The following is a 21,585-nucleotide window of genomic DNA, read 5'->3' on the forward strand; positions in this document are numbered from 1 at the left end:
ATCCTTGCTTTGTTCCACACCTTCACGGACTTCCACTTAGTGACAAGATAGAAAATAGGCCACCTGTAGGATTGAACAAATCCCAAATTATATATATCATGTAGGCCTTGGCTATAATATGTATTGTGAAAAATTAAGAAATGCTTATTAAATAAGCTTTATTAGGCATATGCTGACATCTGGTGATAAACTAATTTGTTTCATGTTGTAAAAAATGCCAGATAAATGAATATCTTTAACAGAAAGCAGCAAATCCATAGAAACTGGGACTGTGTGTTTGCTTGTTACTAATCATAGTAATCTTGTTTTGTTTACTTAGTGTATAAATGGAATTACAGCATACAAACATGAAAATTAATTTCTGGAAATTAAATGCAGATGCCAATAGTTTAGAAAACCATTTAAAATCCTGGGGCTGAATACGTACAGTTGAGTAGCAAAAAACACTGATATTTTAAAATCACTGGTAATGGGAAAGCTGAATAATCCCATGGCTAAAGAATCAGTAAAACTCTCTGCCAGATTCTGTACTTTTGAAGAGTCACAGGGCATGAAATGACTTAGAACATCCCATGAACTCAGTGGCATTATGAAAAGGATGCAAAGTTGTAACTGGAAAACTCAAATCTTTTGGGGATTGCTTTATATTAAAACAAAGCTTGTTTGCATAATATGCCTCAGTGTAAAGCTGAGCAATCTATGCTAAAAGTGGTAGCTCCAAGTTTAAGTGTGGTACAATAGTTCACATTTGTCTGTTTGAGGATGCATTTGACAAGTTAAATCACATTTTCAAAGAGCTGCATGGAGCGCATGATGTTTTCATCCTGTGAGGGAGAAACACAGTGGGATTAAATTAAGCGTAGCTGCAAGGGCAAGTACACTGTTCTGCTTCTGAGTACTGCCCGCCCCCCACTGCGTATGCCAAAAGCTCAAATACTAAGTGTTTGCACATACAGATATCATTCTATCCCTTTTCCATCTAGATAACTATGGAGAGCCCATTTTACAAATGTAAAGTCTGCAGGCTTTCAGTATTTCATTTGAATCTTACTTGGTGTCAATAGGGATTTTTTTTTTTCAAATTAGAAAACCAGAATGGAAACTAGAGAGGCGTAGAGAGTAAGAAAAAAAAAAAATGGAGCAAATGCAAAATTTTGGCATTCCAGGTAGATCACAGGCCAAATCACAGAGATTTGTACATGTAGAAGGAAGCAGGGTTTGTGCGCGAGCCAAGAGCCAACTTCATTCAGGATTGGAGGGGGGGCTTGGGAGACATGTTTGTAGTCATTTCACCTCTCTTTCTGGGTCTCTTAGGGCTAAATCTGTATGGCCTTCAGGAGCCTTTAAAAATGAATGTTCTCATGGGGTGCTTGGGTGGTGCAGTTGTTTGAGCGTCTGACTCTTGATTTGGGATCTGGTCATGGCCTCACGGTTCCCCTGGTGGGATCAAGGCCCACGTTCGGCTTTGCTCTGGTGGTGTAGAGCCTGATTCTCTCTCTCCCTCTCTCTCTCTGGCCCTCTTCCTGCTCGCGTGCTTGCTGTCTCTCTCTCTCTCTCTCTCTCATAAACATTTAAAAAAAAAAAAAAACTGAATGGTCTCTCAGTGCCAGAGAAGGGACTATTGAGAGCAACCTTTGGACAGTGGCTGTGTGCAATTTAGCATATTCCCTAGAAACTGAAGAGCACAGATTTTGACATTATAGGGGCACTTGGAGATTGTATATGAATGGCACTCAGTGAGCTGTTTACAGTGATGATAAATAGCTGAACTTGTGCCGACTTCCCCTGCTAGTAATTGCATCAGCCAAGTAAGTAACTGCATCAGCGGACTGATACCACCAAATTGATCCTTGCAAAGGCCGCCACATCGAAATGTGAGTTGAGAAACGAGCAGGCGCCAACAAAGGAAAGGTGTATCAACTTGAAAATGAAGAGAAAAGCTAAAGATCAACAAACCTCATCCTCTCTGTATTTATTTAAAAATACTCATTCTTAATTGTGGCTCTACCCATGCATCAAGTCAAATAACTTTAGGTAAGCTAAAACTAATCTCCCATCAGACAATGGAGAACCACTTGGATTTCTCTGAATTTTCTGTGCTTTGTTTTTTATGACTGAAGGCCATTACTGGCGCAGCCAAAGAGCCATTTCGGGTGCGCCTACGTTAAAGCAACGCGTTTCTCTCAGAAATCGGATGCAAACTCGGCCTGTGATGTACACTTGGCTGTACTGGAATTATACATCTATGGAGATAATATGTTATATGCTAAGTTTAGGCAAAGAGCAATTCAAAGCTCACATATGTTTTACCCTCAGTAATGAATACTCTAAAGGATTTAAGGAATGAAAATGCAGTATACTTGTAATAGTTCTATCTTTAGGGCTTTCTGTGTGGCTCTCCTAAGGGTAGGCACTCTATAAATGTTAATTAATGAACTATAATTAAGTTGACAATTGTTTTTAGAGTGGTAGCTTCTCTTAGCTGCGTACGAATGGTAAGCTTAGGTAAAGTTTATATTGTGCTCAGTTCATGGTGGCTAGCTGACTTGACTTAGTCTGGCTGTTATGAAAGCAAAAGGGATAGTTTCTTTACTACTATGAACTTACTTTTTGGCAACTTTCAATGAACTCATCTATGGTAACAACTCCATCTTTGTTTTTGTCCATTTTCTGTTTGGAAGAAGAGAACAAGAAACTTTATTCTGACTTATCCCTTGTTACCCTGACACTTGAAGCGAATGAAAAATCCACCTGCCTGTTTTATGGGGAGGATCTGCTTCATTCTTAGTGATAAGAATCATATGACCAACTGCTGTTAAGCTGTTCCCTTTTCAAAAGAATGTGGTGGAGATCTAGAATTGCTGCCCTACATAAAATCTGGCACTCTAGCTCTGACAGAGTTCAGGCAGTTTGCGGACACTTTCAGAGCCTTGGTTTTTTCATCTGTAAATTGAGGCTAATGAGGATTTATAACTTTAAGGATTCTTGTGAGAATAATTGAAAACAAACCCAGAAACAAACATGTGAAACACGGCAATTCCTTAGTGTTCTTTCCACGATATAGTGACTGTTCAATAAGTGTAGTTATCAGTATTATAATGCATTCAAGTCCAAAATTATTAAATTAGTATGATACTTCATGGTCTATTATTTTGTCCCTTTCAGTAAAAGTTTTTTTTTTTTTTTTTCTTTGCATTCTTTTGAATCATCGTGACACTTTGCAAGCTTTAGGAAATTTACTCTTTTTTGCCCCCTCTCTGATTTCTACTTGCATTCCTACCTGGAAAAATGTTTCGACGTGTTGTCTGGGAGCATCTTCCTTGAGAACAGGATATGTGCATTTACCCATCATATCATATATTGCTTTCATTATATCAAGCATTTCCTGAAAAGTAAAAGGCACTCACATGAGACTGCATGCATTATATGAAGAAACCAGTCTGACATTATTCCTACTCAATTTCAAAAATTTTTTTATTATTCGTTAAGTTTTGGTTGTCCCAGAGGAAAACACAACAGTTTTGTGCCTTAAAAGCTGCAGGATCAGAATGTCAGAACTAATTTTGATATTGGTTTCAAAATGAAGTAAATTCCCACATATCTGAGATGATCAGGAAATGAATATTCTGGTTGTTTTGGTTTTTGTTTTTTCTTAAAACTTTTTTTTTTTTTTTTTTTTTTTTTTTGAGAAAGAGAAGCAAAAGGAGAGAGAATCTTGAACAGGCTCCACCCCCAACATGGAGTTGGAGGCAGGGCTTGATCTCAGGACTGGGAGATCATGACCTGAGCTGAAATCAGGAGTCAGACGCTTAACTGACTGTACCACCCAGGCACCCCAGGAATGTTCTGGTTTGAGATTTGGATTTCTATACACTTCACATAGACTGTTTTTTGTTTTATTGATTTGTTATATATCTTACATGTTGATTTATTGAGAATGAACTCCATATCATGAACTCCATTTATTGAGAATGAACTCCATATCATGAGAATTATACTAAAACTAGCTGGTAAGTCTCAAAGCTTATGAGGATTTTCATTGTTTTTTTTCCTACTGTGGCTTGAAGTGAAGAAATTACACATGTAGGTTAGTCAAGATATCATGACTGAGAAATCCTTTGAAATTTCATTAATTTTTTAATTCAGACAAAATCTAGTTTTTGACTTTCCATTGTCAGTATTAGTAAGAATAATATCTAATTACTCATTCAAATTTATTGTTTCACGTTTATCGCCTTCATAATGAAATTCCCATATAAAAGTCTAGACTAGATTAAGCTGATAATACAGATGAGAGTATCCAATTCTATTATTAATGATGAAGGAGTTTATAGTTTATAAATCATAAACATTTTAAGATGTTTTGAGTTTAGATAAGTAGCAAGAAGTTTGTCTGACTTCAGAATTCATGAAATGTGTGAAATATAAGACTAGCATGTATATGTTAAACATAGAGATAGAAAGGGATTGAAGGGCCAAGAGGTAGCAAATATTCCTGAGGCATCTGAGTACCAACCTTACTTTATTACTGTACACAAGATATAAGAGGCACTAACTATTCAAGATACGCTCAATATACACAAATACTTAACATTCATGAGGTCTTACTTCCATTCTGGTCCCATGTGTATTCTGCTCAAAAAACACAAAACCTATGGCCTTTGAACGGGCCAATGGTCACACTGTACCTGTGATCAGGTGTACTTGTCCCTATGTCCCTAGTTGAGCAAGATCAGGTCATTGGCCCAGGGTACCTTTTGTTTAAGAGGCTTCATGCTCAAAACTCAACGGAGGGGAGGAAAGTGAGGCAGTGAGAAAGGACGTATGGATATTGAGCGCCCCCTCCAGGATTCAGTTGGTACTTCAACCCCATTTGGACCCCATCCTAAATTTGTTAATTTACCTCATTCCTTTCCCCTTGCTTCTCACTGTGTTTTAATTGCTTTAACAAACCATTTGATATGAGCACCTTAATCTGGTCTGTGGGCCTTCTTTCTTGGATAGCCTGCCTGGAAGTTTAGGGGCCCCTTAATGCACCAGGTCCTGTTCTGCACGATACAGGTAATTGCACAGCCTATGTAATTTTAAAATTGTCTCCATATGGACCATATTATATTGGAGGGGGAAGGTCACAGGTCAAATATTCTAGCCTGGCTTGAATGTATTTTCTTCCTATCTGATTCCAACCACAGTCTTTATCCGATTTACAGTATTTATTTAAATGTCATTAGGAAACTGGGGTATAATTGTTAGGTGATTTGTTTCCATCTTGAAGATGCACCAAAAACTAATCCTTTTCATTGCCCATTTTTTACTAGAATATTTCACCACCACCACATAAAATATTTTAGATTTCCTGAAAAAGCTATTTTCAAATTAATAAATTCAATTGTTTAACATTTGGACGTTAAAAAAAAGCGGAGGGTGGTGTTGGTGAGGCATCCCTTACCTCTTTAGTGATGTAGCCATCTTTATTTATGTCATACAAATTAAATGCCCAATTGAGTTTTTCTTGTACTGTCCCCCGGAGCAAAATGGAAAGACCCTTGATGAAATCCTAGAAAGAAAAGTATAATTTGATACAACATTTCTAAAAAAAAAAAAAATACAACACAAAGAGTGAGACAAGTCTCTCTGAAATGATGGAAGCAAGGGTTATAACCCTCGATTTTGAACAATTAGTAAGGTAATGTGTTCTTGGACGTCTGTTTCTCAGAGTTCTTTGTGGGCATAAGCCACTCCATACCTTTAACATTTTCATCTTTGAATTGGAAGCTGTGACTTAAATCAACTGTGGAACTGAAAATTGTATGAGGGCAGACACCCAAATGACAGGATGCATGCTCTAAGTTGTTTTTTTTTTAAATTTTTTTTAATGTTTATTTATTTTTGAGAGAGAGAGACAGAGTATGAGTGGGGGGAGGGGGGGAAGAGAGAGAGGAAGACAGAATCCAAAGCAGGCTCCAGGCAGCCTCTGAGATGTCAGCACAGAGCCTGACACGGGGCTCAAACTCCCAAACCATGAGATCATGACCTGAGCCAAAGTCGGAGGCTTACCTGACTGAGCCACCCAGGCGCCCCAGGTTGTATTTTTTTTTTTTTTTACCACAATTGCACACAATTCTTCTACTGCAAAAAATCTAGTAACACTGTATCTTATTAAATACAAGCACGAGCACATACCTAGCACATTTCACATGACAAAGATCTGCTAACAAGAAATATGGTCTGTCTTAAAGATATGGGCCAACTTCCTTAGAAATCAAGTTATAACACACATGTGGGCAGTGGGTTAGAGCATGGAGCTGGAAGCCAGATGACCTGAACTCAAATTCCAGTTATGTCACTTGAGAGCTTTGCGTCCTCTGACAATTTAATATCCTTTGCATCAATTTTTATATATGGAGGATGGAGTATCCACTTCCTAAAGTTTTGGTGAGGATTATGAGAGTTAAGCTATTTGGAACAGTGTCTAGTAAGGGCATTGGTTGTGTTTGTCAACCAGTTGGAGCCCTTAACCAATATCACAGTGAGGCTAGTGTGACTGCATTGCAGACGAACATATTTGCTGTCATGTGAAGCAAAGCTAACATTGCAATGTGCTAATTCTGAGCTCACACAGATTTGATAATCCATTGTTAGGTAGGGACAAAAGAGCAGAAGGGACATGCAGAAGTGGCTTTCTGGGTGAATTTCCTTTTTCTCTGCATTTCCATATTCCATCATTTTATAGCTGTTTTCTTGTCTCAGTTTCTTAATGATAATTTTAATTTCTTTACTTTTAAATGTAGGTAATATTCACATAGTTCAAAATTTAAAAACATGTAAGATGTTTGATAAAAAAAAAATCTTTCTCCCATTCCTGGACCCAGCCACCCTTTTTCTTTCTCCATAAGCAGGTGGCATTAGTAGCTTCTTGAATTTACTTCCAAGGAGTTTTGTGCGGATACAAGTATAAGGCATATTTGCTTATATATATTCCACCTCCCTTTACACAAATAGTCTGACAGGATATTCTGTACTTTTTTTTTCCACCTAACAATCTTAGAAATAATTCCAATCTTTTTCACATTCATAGTATGTATGAATGTAACACAGTTTACTAGTCTTCCATTGAGGAGTATTTAAAGATTTCCAGTTTTATTAAAAACAGTGTTACAAAGAGTGACCTCATGTATACATAATTCATACTTGAACAAATATATCTGTAGAATAAATGCTTAGATGTGGAATTTTTGTTTAAAGGATTTAAACATTTGTAAATTTTAGAGTTACTTCCAAATTGCACTCAAATTACCCTCTCAAACTCTATGAATAAGAATATTTTTTATGTATAAGAATATTATAGTTTGCCAACACTATATGGCATCGAACTTTGATGGCTTTCAATTTTATAGAAAACTATTTCTCAGATTACTTACATTTGTATCCTATTATAAAGAAATTTGAACATTTTTTTTCAAATGTCTTGATTTATAGAAATTCTTGCTTCACATATTACTGAAATTATCCCTTATCTGGGATGTGTCTTCAAGTATTGTTTCCCAGGTTTGCTATTTCTTTTTATTTTTCTCATTTTGAATTTTGCAAAGCAGGAAACTTTTTATTTGTATATTCTAGAATCTGTCACTCTTTTAGGTCTTTGCTTTATGTCATATTGAAAGGCCTTCCCCATTTGAAGTTATAGAAAGATACTCCCATGCCTTTTTCTAAGTACTTCTAAAATTTACTTGTTTACATTTAAACCCTTATTCCACTTGGAATGTATCCAATATTTTTAGGTAGTCATCTTTTTTCACACTTATTATTTGTGACCCACTGATATGAGATGCAAGGGTTATCATATCCTTACATCTTTTATGATTTGTTTGTATTTCTGAAATTACTATTTTATTTTATTAGTAAACTTGTTTATATATACACCTCTACTACATCAGTTCAATTATGAAAGCATTTTAGTAATTTTAACAGCTGTTAGGGCAGTTTTCTCCTAATCAGTCTTCTTTTTCAGCTGTTTTCTCTATTTTTTGTTTGTTTGTCTTAATATTCCACAAGATCTTTTGAATAACCTTTTGGGGAATTTGTAGGCTTTGAGGTATATTTACAGATAAGCTTTGGCAGAATTGACATACAGCTGCATGTTGATGGGTCTTCCTAATTAAGACTATGAAAGACCTTTCTCTTGTCTGGGTCAGTTTTGTCACTGAACATTATCAGTGTTCTGCTACTGCTATAACAGATTACCACAACTCCAGCGACTCAAAATAATACATGTTTATTATCTTGCAGTTCTGAAGATCAGGAGTCTGAAATGGTTTCACTGGCCTGGAACCAATATGGCGGAGCACACCTTGGGGATGTGGAGGGACAGTTTGTTCCCTGGCCTTTTTTAGCATCTAGAAGCCACCTGCATTGCTTGGCTTGTGGCCCCTTCCTCCACCTTCAGAGCACATCAGTCCAGTCTCTGCTCCTTTTGTCATATCTTTCCTTTCTTACCCTGATCTTCATATTCCCTCTTAGAAGGGCCCTTGTGATTATATTAGACCCACTTAGATAATCCAGGATGATTTCCCCATCTCAAGATCCTTCATCACACCTGCAAAGCTCCTTCCACCACGTAAGGTAACATATTCACAAGTTCCAGGAATTAGGGTGTAGACATTTTTCATGGACCATTATCTAGCACACTAAACTCTGATATGTTTTAGGCCTTTTTGTTTTTTCCAAATTGTTCTTTCATATTTCTTAGTCATAGTTATTTCTAGGTATTTTAATCCTTCTGTTGCTGTTATAAGTGAGGTATTTTATTCTAGTACAGATTCTAAATTAGATTTGTTTGTACATATGACAGCTATTGATTTCTGTATAATAATTGTTTATGCTGCCAACCAACTTAGTGTTTCTATTGTATATGATAGTTTTTCAATTGATTCTCCTGGGTTTTTCATGGGTACAATCATATTAGCGGCAAATGGAATTAACTTTACCTCTTCTTTCTAATTTTTACATTTTTAATTACCTCCTTTTTTCTAACTGTATTGAACAATATATCTGGAATAATATTATATAACAACCGTAATAGCCATCCTTATTTTGTTACTCAATTTCATAAGACTATTTCTAGTGTTTTCTCCTTTAAGCATGTTACTGGCTTAGTCATGCCAAGGAGGTAGACAATTCCCATTTAATTAAAAAAAATTATCAAGAATAACCATTGACTTTCTTGCAAACCTGGAAAAGTTGATCTTCAACTTCCTATGGAATTGCAAAGGGCCCCAGGTAGCCAAAACAATGTGGAAAAGGATAAAGTTACAGAGCTCAAACTCCAATTTCAAAACTCACTACAAATCTACAGTACAGTGTAGCACTGGTATAGCATATGTGTGTATATATATATATATATATATATATATATATATATATGAGAATATATGCATATATAATTGAGAATCTGGAAATAAGCACCTATGGCCATTGATTTTCAACAAAGGTGCCAGGAGCAAGCTGTGGGGCAAGAATAGTGTCTTCAACAATTGATGCTGTGTGAACCAGCATACTGTACTCTATTTCACATCTTTATTCAGGGTACAAATTTAAAGTGAGAAAATAAAAGAGAACTCAGGAGAAAGCCACAAAGAATTGCAATATTCAGCAGGCAGAGAGAAGAGAAGCTGTCAAGGGATCTGGAAAGTAAGCTAAATAAAACTGCTGAAGAAGTATGAGAGGTTAAGTGAAGAATGCATTTTCCTTGGAAAGGATGGTTAATCATGATACTATGATGCTGCTGCAATGAAAAGTGTTCACTGGATCAGCAGCATGGAGGTCACTAATGACCGATGGGAGAACTTTCTGTTGGAATAGAGGAAGCAAACAATGATGGAGATTGTGTGTAGAAAACTCACAACTCTTGGGTGGCCGTGACAATAGAGGGACAAGGGCTAGTATAAATGAACAGGAGTATGGGATCACAGGACAGATTTTGGAAGGTGAGCATTTTGATTACTGGAGGGAAGTATTTATGAAGAGAAAATTCCTAAAGATGTGTGTGAGGGAGAGGGGGGAGCATGAGAAATGGACTGATCCTTCTGAGAAGAGGGGAGAGATCCAAGTGCAGGTAGAGGGTCCGAGCTCTGGAGGGAGGAGGTATATTTCTTCAGTTGACATGGAAGAAGGAGAACAGCCTGTGGATGCCAGCAGCTGATAAGGGCAGGAAGATGGGTAGTGAGTCCCCACATGACAGCTTTAGTGGATGTCATCTGCTTGGGATTGAATGACATGGCAGAAAGGGTTGGATTTCCTCAGATCAGCTGTTTGAGGAAAGGAGGAGGCAGCCACGCTACTAGACAATAAGGTGACTCGTGCAAACTACAAGAAGGTGGACATTGCTCAGGACACTTCCTTGCTATCTCCTGGAAAGTTGTAATTTATATAGACCTGTAATATACAACACACTATGGTTAAGAGGTAATGTGAAATACACAACTTGCAAGCTATAAGATTTGGCATTTGGGAAGGTACAAAATAGTCACTGCCAAGCATGAGAAGGTAGGCTCATCAGAGAGAGATTGCTGGACAGGTTTAAAAGGCCAGATGAGGTTGATGGTTGTCAATACAAATCTTACCTGTTGTTTCAAATCACAAAGTAATAGTTATATGCCCTTAGTTGAAAAGGGGGCTGGATACAAGGTCTTGGAAAACATGCTTAGAGCATTGTTCTCAAAATTTAGTTTGCTACAAAATCACCTGGAGGGCTTGCTAAAACACAGATTGCTGGGCCCCGCCCTCTGTTTTTCTGATTTATTGGGGTGCAAGAATATATATTTCTTAAAAAAATTTTTTTTTAATGTTTATATTCATTTTTGAGAGACAGAGAAAGACAGAGTGCTAGCAGGCGAGGGGCAGAGAGAGAGAGAGGGAGACACAGAATCTGAAGCAGGCTTCAGGCTCCAGGCTGTCAGCACAGAGTCAGACGCGGGGCTCTAACCCATGAACCGTGAGATCATGACCTGAGCGCAAGTCGGACGCTTAACTAAGCCACCCAAGCGCCCCAAGAATATATATTCCTAACAAACTCCAAGGGGTGCTGATCCTGCTGGTCCAGGAACCACACTTTGAGAACCACTGGCCTACAGAAATCAGTGGCATTGGCCCTATCACCAAACAGAGCAGACCAGAGCAACAGTGAAAGCACTTTTAAGGTCACATGTGGACTTCTGTTGTTTGTGTTCCTGGTAAGACCCTAATTTCCATTTGGTGCCCCATCCAATTCCGCATTAGTACTCTCCACCTCCGGCTCTAGTGATGGAGCTATGACCTGGGCAGAGTCAGAAGGCACAGATGAGCCCTTTGGTCAAGGCAGTGCGATCTGTGGGTGGCAGGCAAATGAACCCGGTCCACATCTGCTCGACATGAACAAGCCTGGAGCCAAGGAGCTGTTGGCATCTTCTTGTGATGACAAGAGAGCGCACCCTCAGTTGTAGCCAGCCCTATCTCTGGATTCTTTGTTTCTTTGAGCCAAAAAAGTCATCATATTGTTTTTGCTAGTGTGTGATTTTCTATTATTTGTCAACAAAAATATCCTGATTCATAGGCTGACACCTGATTTACATCTTCTTTTTAAGTACTGTGTATCCCCAAACTACTTACATTGAAAGATGGCTGTGGACCTTGAGCACTTTTCTACCATGTTGCAAGAGAATATCAATAGTCATTTCAAACAAGAATGATTCCTTATTTGTGGCAAAGGAAAATGAGAAACTCAATGAGTCTTAATGTGGGTTTTGCTCCATGCTTTTCTGAATGGTAATTGAAATCTGCCGAGCAGGAGTCACAAGGCGTAAAAAAAAAAACAACTCTCAGAGTACTTTGCATAATTACCTTTTATCTGTGAAAGACGGTTGCATCTGTTCCCTAATGCAGGAAAATGATACTGAATTCTGTTTTCCATTCTTTTAGGATCAAAGCAAAAGAAGGAAGAAGGGCATAAAGATTTGACTTCATAATATCCCAGTCTTGTTCAGTAGTAAGCTGAACAATTAAGCTGAATTTTAGGTATCTATCCAATTTTTGCTTAGTACATTAATTTTTTACTATGACAGGGACACTAGTGTTCCTCTGTTGGAGGAGGTCATCAAAGGATGCAAACACCAGTTGACCCATGAGCTGGCCTGGGCAATCCGAGGCTCTCACCCCTCCCCTGTCCTTGTGATAGATGGTCTGTCCACCATTTCTGGACAAGGAACCACTTCAAGTATGCAGCCTTGAGAAGGTAAGATCTTATTGAGACCATCTGGACTGTATATGTGACTGAATCCAATTAAGGTCTCCATAAAAATTGTTGAGATTCTGGTGGGCAGTACAGAGATTTACTTGTCTTGTGTTTGCCCAAGACAAGCCTCACAGGTAAGTTCCTTGCTTATCACACCTGCCACCTACCATTCTAGGGTGGCCTGCCTCTTTCCTCAGTCTCTCCTTGTTCTCTGAGTACGGGGGGCCGGTTTGGAATTTCACCAGAGGAACTACTGAGGTTGCAAACCAACATCCTGCCCCTCCTGCCTGGTGCCCAAAGAGCATCATGGCTTATAATCATGCATGTGGGGGTATTTGCAACAAACAGTCCTGTTTATAGCTGGGAAAACAACATTAAATGACGTACGACAGGTTTAAAATGTTAACTAGTCAGTGACAGATCCAATATGGAAATCATACATGTCTTTGGTATATTTCCTATTTTATGCTTGCTTTTATATTTTCATGAAAATTTTAAAGGTTATTTATTTTCTATAGTATAACCTCTCTTGATTGGGGTTAAACTTCCACAGTAGTTGAGCTACTTTTTAAAATATTAAAAGGAACAAAATTTCAAGTATTACATAAAGTTTGTGTTTGTTTGGAACTAATAAAAGGTATCAATATGTCTAAAAAATAACAAGTAAATTTTCCAAGATTTGTGGTCTGATTTTATCTCACAGAAAGGATAATCCACTTACCTTGTTTGATATACAATATTGTGTATTTAGGTAATTTAATATTTTCAAAGGTGATGATAGACACATTCAATTAAGTTAGAAGAAAGTTCTTTGGTATGGTCTCATTAAAGGCCATTAACACATTTTTAACCAAAAATAATAAATATAAATATATAACAAATGTATACATAAATATAAGGCCTGATTTGTGTAACAAATTACAGAAAACTGTTCTGAAGAAAATTGTGATCACCACATAATCCTATCACCTATTCAAAATGAACATTTCCATTTTTTGATGCACCCCTTAGCAGATATGGTCATATGGTGTGTTTATAATTCTGTATGCCTCACTTAAAATTACAAGGGTTTTCCCACATCACTGAAAATTCATTGTGACATCATTTAAATAGCTACATATTAGATGGAACCATATGAAATTGCTGATAATTTTTGTTGTATTTTTCAAGAATAATAATTTCATATGGTTTAATCTAATAATACTATTACAGTGGCTTTTGAACATTTTGGACCCCAAATCACAATAATTGTATTTTAAATGGCAACCTAGTACACACACACACACACGCACACACACACACCAGAAAGTAATTATTTCCATTTCTCTTCTATTAATTTTTTAAATGCTCATGATATTAATCTCTAAATTAATTTTACCACCTACTGATGATTGCAATCTGGAGTTTGAAACACTGCTTTGTCATATGGATATGTTGTAATTCACTTACCCATACTTTCTATTGTTGGCTATGTAAATTAATTAATTTTTTTCTCTATTATAAATGATGCTATGTAAGCATTGTTCTGTAACTATTTCCCATCATTCTCACGTATTTCCTTAGGAAAGGAGTAGAAGTCCTGGGTCCTGGGAACACTGAAATTCAATAGTAATAATGACTACAGTTTATTGATGTGTACGGGATATTATGTTAGGAAATTTCTGTGCATTATTTCATGTCAGCCTCATGCAACCATAGGGAGTAGGTATTGTCTTTAAATTAGAGACAGAGACTCAGAGAAAACAAGTGACCGAGCCAAGGCATACAGCCAGTGAGCAGGGAGCTGAAAATCAAACCCAGAACTCTGACTCAATGCCCAGGCCTCATTTGGACTAGAACTGAAGCAACGGGCTGTGTTTATACAGAACAGTATGATATAAACATATGTCATATCTCTTGGTACTATATGATAGAATTGTGGGGTGATGTGAAATATTGAGGAGGGCACCTTTTGGGATGAGCGCTGGGTGTTGTATGGAAACCAATTCGACAATAAATTTCATGAAAAAAAAAAAAGAAGTAGTGACTCATACGGATTGCAATTCAATTGCTTACTAATAACATTTGTAGAACATTTGGAGGTGCCAGGAATTCATAATTCTTGCTATAAAATTGCTGCATAAATGAATTAGAAAATAGCCTCAGCTTCTTTTTTAAAACAAGTGTGTCAGGATACAAATACATGTGTGTGACTATGAGCGGCTCTAAGAAGATCAGCTAAGAAGCCCCCAAGAGTGACATGTCCAGGAGTCCAGAAGCCCAAGAGTGATTGAAACAGACTGAGAGAGGTCAATTCTCAGAGACTGACTAGATGTCAACTGGGGTCACCAACATTAACTGTTCTATTTAGATGAGAAGAGATTTCTGGAGCTTCCATAGTGGTTGGAGTGTTAAAGTTAGAGGTAAATTCAGGACTGGGGCAGGAAAGATGTAAGATGAGCCCAGAGCATCTCGTAGTGCCAGAAAATAAGGACTTGATGGAAGAAACAAGAAAGAAAAACAATCACAATGATGGGAGTATGTCGAAGGGACACAGGAGTCAACTGAAAAAGCTCCCAGTTGCCAAACTGTAACAACTTGAGCAAGAAAGTAAATAGGGTTACACTGGATTATAACTCAAAATCCAAAATAAATATCCAAGATACAAAATAAATATTCCATATTGGTATAAGTGACTTATTGAATAAATTCATAAAAGGAGAAGAAGAGATAAATTTCTCATGAAGAATTCCAAGTAAATTATGTAGAAATTCTATCCTCAAAGAAGTGGAGCATAACTCCCCATCCTAAAATATGGGCTGTGCATAATAACTTTCTTCCAGAGTATGGCTTGGAAAGAGGGAAAAAAGAGTAACTTTAGGGTTGCCTGGGTGACTCAGTTGGCTTAATGTCTGACTTGACTTCAGCTCAGGTCTTCCCTGCACCTGGCTCCAAGCTGATAGGGAGCAGCCTGCATGGGATTCTCTCCCTTTCCCTTTGCCCCTCCCCTCCCTCAAAATAAATAAATAAACTTAAAAAAGAAAGAGTAACTTTACAGTAGGGAATGACCGGCCCTACTTCAACCAGGTGGTCAAGGTGGAAGTCAACAGCCATAACTCATGTCGATACTAGGCACTCTTGCTTTTACGTGATAAAGTATGGCACTTTACTTCTGTGGACTTTTTGCCCAGAACAGACATCCCCAGTCTAATTATGAGAAAAAACATCAAGGAAATCTGATACTCTACAAAACACCTGACGCATAGTCCTCAAAACTGTCAAGATGATCAAAAACAAGAACTGTCTGAGGAACTGTCACATCCAAGAGAAGCCTAAGGAGACATAGTGGCTAAATGTAATATGGTATTCTACATAGAATAGTGGAACAAGAAAAGGGCATTAGGTAAAAACTACAGTCATCTGAAGAAAGCATGGACTTTAGTTAATAATGCATCAATATTAGATAATTGTAGCAAGTATACCATTTTAATGTATGACACTAATGATAGGGGAAACTGGGTGTGAGGTATATGAGAACTCTCTGTACTTTCTTTGCAATTTTTCTGTAAATGTAAACTGGTCTAAAATAAGAAAGTTTATTTAAAGAATGAATTTTAAGAACGAGACCTGACCTCTAGTCTGTCAGATAGAGATATTTATTGTATGCATTTCTTGCCTGTCTTATAAGCATCTTCTGTTACCCCAGGTTTCATTAAACATTATAGCCTGTGCTATGAGGGGTTTAAGGGACACGCCCTTGGGGCCCACAGGGAGTGGTAAGCAAATACATGAAGAGCTGGGTACCCCATAGAAAGCCTAGGCAAGACTAAAGGGAAAGAGCAGGCCAGAATGATGGGTGACCAGCAAAAGTTAGGACACATGCAGCCTGGTCACATTCCCTGGGAATCAACAAAAAGGTTGCCGAGGTCAAAGGTGCCCAGGTCAAAGGTATGGGTGGACACTCACAATGAGAATGGTTGGATTTTTTTTTATTATTGTGCAATATCGATGTTTATTTTAATCCTTTATATCTCGTAACTTGCATTCTTGCAAGTGCCTGCAAGGTAGACACTACAGAATGAAGGTAAAGGCTCACTGTTATTATCCAGTAACAAAGATTATTGATAAAACCTGTTTATCTTCTGCCTTCTTATTCTTGTCCAAATGTACTATCTCTGTGATAGTCACATGCTTGTCTTAGCCACTTCAGTACACACAAAGATAGTATTCACTGTCAGTCATGTCATCTTTAAATATAAAGAAAAATACCATTGATTGATTGATTGATTGATTGATTTAAATAATTTATTTTTTTGTCAAGTTAGCTAACATACAGTGTATACAGTGTAGTCTGGCTTTGGGAATAGATTCCCGTGATTCATCCCTTACATACACCCAGTGCTCATCCCAACAAGTGCCCTCCTCAGTGCCCATCACCCATTTTTCCTGCCCCTCCCCCATCAACCCTCAGTTTGTTCTCTGTATTTAAGAGTCTCTTATGGCTTGCCTCCCTGTCTGTAACTCATTTTTCTTTCCTTTCCCCTATGGTCTTCTGTTAAGTTTCTCAAATTCCACATATGGGTGAAAACATATGATATCTGTCTTTGTCTGACTGACTCATTTCATTTAGCAGAAGACCATCCAGTTCCATCCACATTGTTGCCAATGTCAAGATTGCATTCTTTTGTGAAGAAATGGGCAGAAGACACGAATAGACACTTTTCCAAAGAAGACATCTAGATGGCTAACAGACACATGAAAAGATGCTCAATATCGCTCATCATCAGGGAAATACAAATCAAAACCACACTGAGATACTACCTCGCACTGGTCTGAGTGGCTAAAATTAACAACTCAGGAAAAAACAGATGTTAGTGAGGATATGGAGAAAGGGGAACGCTCTTGCACTCTTGGTGGGAATGCAAACTAGTGCAGCCATTATGGAAAATAGTGTGAAGGTTTTTCAAAACATTAAAAATAGAATTACCGTATTACCCAGCAATGGCACTACTAGGAATTTATCCAAAAGATACAAGATTGATGATTTATAGGGTACATGTCCCCCAATGTTTATAGAAGTGCTGTCAACAATAGCCAAGTTGTGGAAAGAGCCCAAATGCCCATCAACCGATGAATGGATAAAGAAGATGTGGTGTGTACACACACACACACACACACACACACACACACTGGAATGCTACTTGGCAATGAAAAAGAACAGTTGGATTCTATGAAAATGGGAGAGTATAAGCACCATGAGGACAAAAATTCATGTCTTCTGTTCATTGTTGTGTCTCCAGCACCCTGAAGAGTGTTTGGCACATAGTTACGCTCAATAAATATCTGTTAAATGAATAAATGAAATGAGAAAACTTCCGAAGCCACCTTTCCCTCCCCTTCTAATAGCTCCCTGGAATGGGCAATAGACAAGAACAGAATTATGTGTACAGGTTGTGCAAGTGTGTGTGTATGTGTTGAGAGATGAAGGATAAAACCTTAATAAATGTGATGAAATCAGAATAATATACCTCTTGGTAACACTGCCTACATAATTCTCACTGACATCTGACATCTCAAAAGAGCCTAGCTATTTAATTTTGACAAAATGACTCATTCCAGAGTGAAAGTTTTCCTATAACCATAAATGATATATTGGGAAAAATATTTTTTTCTCATCACTGTGAATGACAAAGAGATTACTTTTTAGGTTTATAATGTCTACGGAAGGTGTCACTAACATTTTATTCAGTATGAATTGGATTGTCAGTGAATGATACTTTCTTGAAGCTTTGAACTGTATCTCTGATGTCAAATCATCAGTCACCTGCAGGAAGCTATTCCAGAATTGTTCCAAAGGAAACATATCGTTTAACCCAGCCTCAATAATTCAAGTAAACTTGCCATTTGGGACATGCTCAGAGGATTGCATTGCCCTGATGGTGATAATGTTTGATAGAAGGTAATTATTGAAATGGTGGTAAAGACTCAGGGTTGATTGTGTAGTCAACAATTGTGTCAGTAATCAATGATTTTTGTGAATGGGGTGGATTGACTGGTAATTGTAAAAGTTGGCGATAATATTCAGTAATCAGATCATAAAATGCGACCTTAGATGTCACCCAGCAGACATTCTGGCTCAGTACCTCAAGAGAAGGTAGTCTATTATAATTGTTAAGAATGGGGGTTGGAGAACTATGGCCCAGGAGGTCAAATAGGCTTACCACCTGATTTTGTAAATAAAGTTTTATTGGAACATAGCTATGCCCATTTACGTAGGACTTTTCTATGTCTGCTTTTGTGCTACAACAGCAGACTTGAGTAAATACAATAGAGACTGTATGGCCTGCAAAGCCAAAGTATTTACTATCTGGCCCTCTACAAAGGGCCTGATCCCTGGTTGAAACCATAGGTTTTAGAGACTTAGGCAGATCTGCGGTCCAATCTAGGTCCTGCCATTTAGGAACTGAATGAATTTGGACAAGTCACTTAACGTCTTTGAGTTTGGGGTTTCTCATCTCTACCATGTGGTCAGTAATGCTGGCCCTTTATTTTTCACCTGCAATTCATCTCCTCCCTCCAAAATTTTTTTTTTATAAACTAAAAAAGAAAAATAATTATTGTAAAGACAGGAGGGAGGTGGTAAATTTTGGTGCCAAAATTCATTTGGTGACAAAACTTGAAGTGAACTGACATAAAACTATTTCTAATCTATTTCTAATTATCTACCTATCATCGAAAAATCTATGTACCTATCACCTAATCAGTCTATATCATATTAAGCAGAGGACACGAACAGATATATCAGTACTTCCAAATCTCAGTGGCTTAGCACCTTATCATCTCGCTTGTCACTCACACACGGTGAAATAAAGAGGAGAGGGGGCTCTGTTCCATGCAGTCATTCTGAGAACTGAGCTCCTTCCCCTTTGTTGCAAAGCCAACTGAAATATGTGACCTCATAGTCCCCACAGATGGGAAAAGAGGAAGGCGATGTGGTCACTTCCACCCATATCCCATCGATAAAATCTCAGTCATGGCTCCACCTACTTGGAGGACAGCCTGGGATTATGGCCTACTGGTGTGATCAGAAGCACATAGACATTGGTCATCAGTAGCAGTCTCTGCTATGTTTATCATTTATCATAGTTTCGCTGCACAAACATTACACGTTTGATTATAACACCCTGCAGACCCTGCTGGAGACATTAAATAATATGGAACAGTATATGCCTGGCATTACCTGACTAAATCTGAAAGGCTCCGAATGATAAAACTCAGCTGGCTTTGAGGATTTCAGATGACGGACTGGAGATCTACATGACACCTCTCTGCTAGGACAGCATAGTCGCTAAGAGATGCATTCTGGGACCAGACTGCCTTGATTTTGAATCCTGGCTCTCCTACTTTCTAGCTGTGTGACCTTGGGCAGGCTGCTTAACTTCTCTGTTCATCCCTTTCCTCATATGCTAAAAAAGGAGATAATAATAATAATATCTATGAAAATGAAGTTAGTATATGTAACACAGCCAGCACAGTTGCCTGACTTATATAAGCTCAAATGAGTTCTAAGCAAGAGTCAGTTATTATTACTATATGCAGCTATTATTATTGTTAATGCCATTTTTAAATAGTATAGTAACTGACACACGGTAAGTGCTTATCATATAATTAGCTGTGGAACGATCTTCCGTAGCATCATGGAAAGAACAACCGTCTACCTTTGACTGAATATTTGATTGAATATGTTCAATGACATGATTATTGTTTAACAAGATGACCAGTGTAATTATTAATTAATTGGCTTTGTTAGAAAAATTTCCTGTGTAATAACTGCTATGGCTAACATCTAATAAATATAGAGCATGAATTTGGTGCCAGGCACTAAGCCAAGCCCTTTACTGACATTATTACTTTTTCATGTTCATACTCCCCTATAAAGTAGCTTTGCTTGCTGATATTTGACAGAGATGAACACTAAGGCCTACAGAGTTTATTTTACTTATTTATTTATTTTAAAAATATTTATTTATCTTGAAAGAGAGAGGGAGAGAGAGAGAGAGAGCACAAGCGGGGAAGGGGTAGAGAAAGAGGGAGACAGAGAATCCCAGCTGCACGCTGTCAGCACAGAACCTGATGAGGGGCTCAAACTCACAAACCTTGAGACCATGACCTGAGCTGAAGCCGAGAGTTGGACACGTAACCAACTGAGCCACCCAGGTGCCCCAAGGCCCAGAGAGTTTAAACACTCAGCCTGGGATCTCACAGCCACTGAATGGCAAAAAGAGGATTGGACCAATTCACAGCTAGGTCCAGATGCTATCCCCTTCCCACATCTTATTCACTCTGTCCTTTGGGTTTAAGCAAATTCAGTAGAAAACTTCTTTTCTCTTTATTACAGAATCAAAATGGTCTCTGCTATGCCTCCCAGAATGCCACTGCTACTCAAAATACATTCATAGCTGAATCATTTCTGTGGTCTAGAGACTTTCCAGGCAGCTGATCAATTGAAGAAAAATAATTACAATAGCCTGGTGTTAAATTTGATTTTGGTTTAACATTTATTAATTCAGCCATTAGTTTGTTTTTAAAGGAAAAGACATATTACCAACACACTTATAATATATATTCATTACAACTAATTTCCAAATTATAATCAACATTCATCACAATTACCAGCATTTTACATAAATATTATAATAGCAATGTTGTACACAGTCCCATATCATTAACACCAGACTCAATTTACATGTGAAATTGGATACAACATGCTATAGGTAATTGATTGTACCTTTCTGATATGTAAGTAACTTTGAGTAATGAAATCGTTAGTATTTTTTGCCCTACTCAGTTTTTGCAAACCCATTTTGATCTCATTAGGTGAGTGGGAGCCATTGCCTTCTATATTCTCGCTAAACTAAGGCTGCACCAGAATGAATCTTGTTGGTGAAGTGTCGCAAATGCTAACACGAGATTATCATGGGGGTGATCCTAAGCTGCCATCCATGGAAGAAATGTTACAGATGCTGTCCTTGACATTGTCACATGTCTCCCACATGCTCAGCTACTGCTGTCTTCTACTCTTCTCTTGGTTGTGATATTTCTTGGTTAAGTTACAATAGATGACATGTTGAGTTTCCTGGCCCAGAGTCTTCATTCTCAGTGCACTCAGTTTAGCACAAGTACCTAGTATATTTGAGGAGGCACTTTGCTCCCCTGAGAACTCTGCCCCTGGCTCCATTGGCTGAGGGCTATCTCTGAAGGCAGTGCTTTCTTCTTTCATCCTGATTCCACAAAGTCCCTGCTCCCAGATAGCTGGCGATGCCCACATTGACTTTCCC

The 21,585-nt window shown here is 38.0% G+C and overlaps 1 protein-coding gene across 1 annotated transcript in view; it reads right to left on the reverse strand.

The window, feature by feature from the left end:
• Positions 1-281: 281 nt before the first annotated feature.
• KCNIP4 (potassium voltage-gated channel interacting protein 4) overlaps positions 282-21,585 on the reverse strand; it is a 383,077-nt gene continuing 361,773 nt past the window's right edge. Inside the window, exons 10-13 of the mRNA XM_049630384.1 lie at positions 5,450-5,557; positions 3,281-3,385; positions 2,608-2,670; positions 282-824 (exon numbers count right to left, since the gene is read on the reverse strand). Coding sequence (XP_049486341.1) covers positions 777-824; positions 2,608-2,670; positions 3,281-3,385; positions 5,450-5,557 — 324 coding nt within the window. The 3' untranslated portion in view covers positions 282-776. The remainder of the gene's footprint in view (positions 825-2,607; positions 2,671-3,280; positions 3,386-5,449; positions 5,558-21,585) is intronic.

Source organism: Panthera uncia, chromosome B1, assembly GCF_023721935.1.
Source record: "Panthera uncia isolate 11264 chromosome B1, Puncia_PCG_1.0, whole genome shotgun sequence".
Taxonomy (NCBI): Eukaryota; Metazoa; Chordata; class Mammalia; order Carnivora; family Felidae; genus Panthera; species Panthera uncia.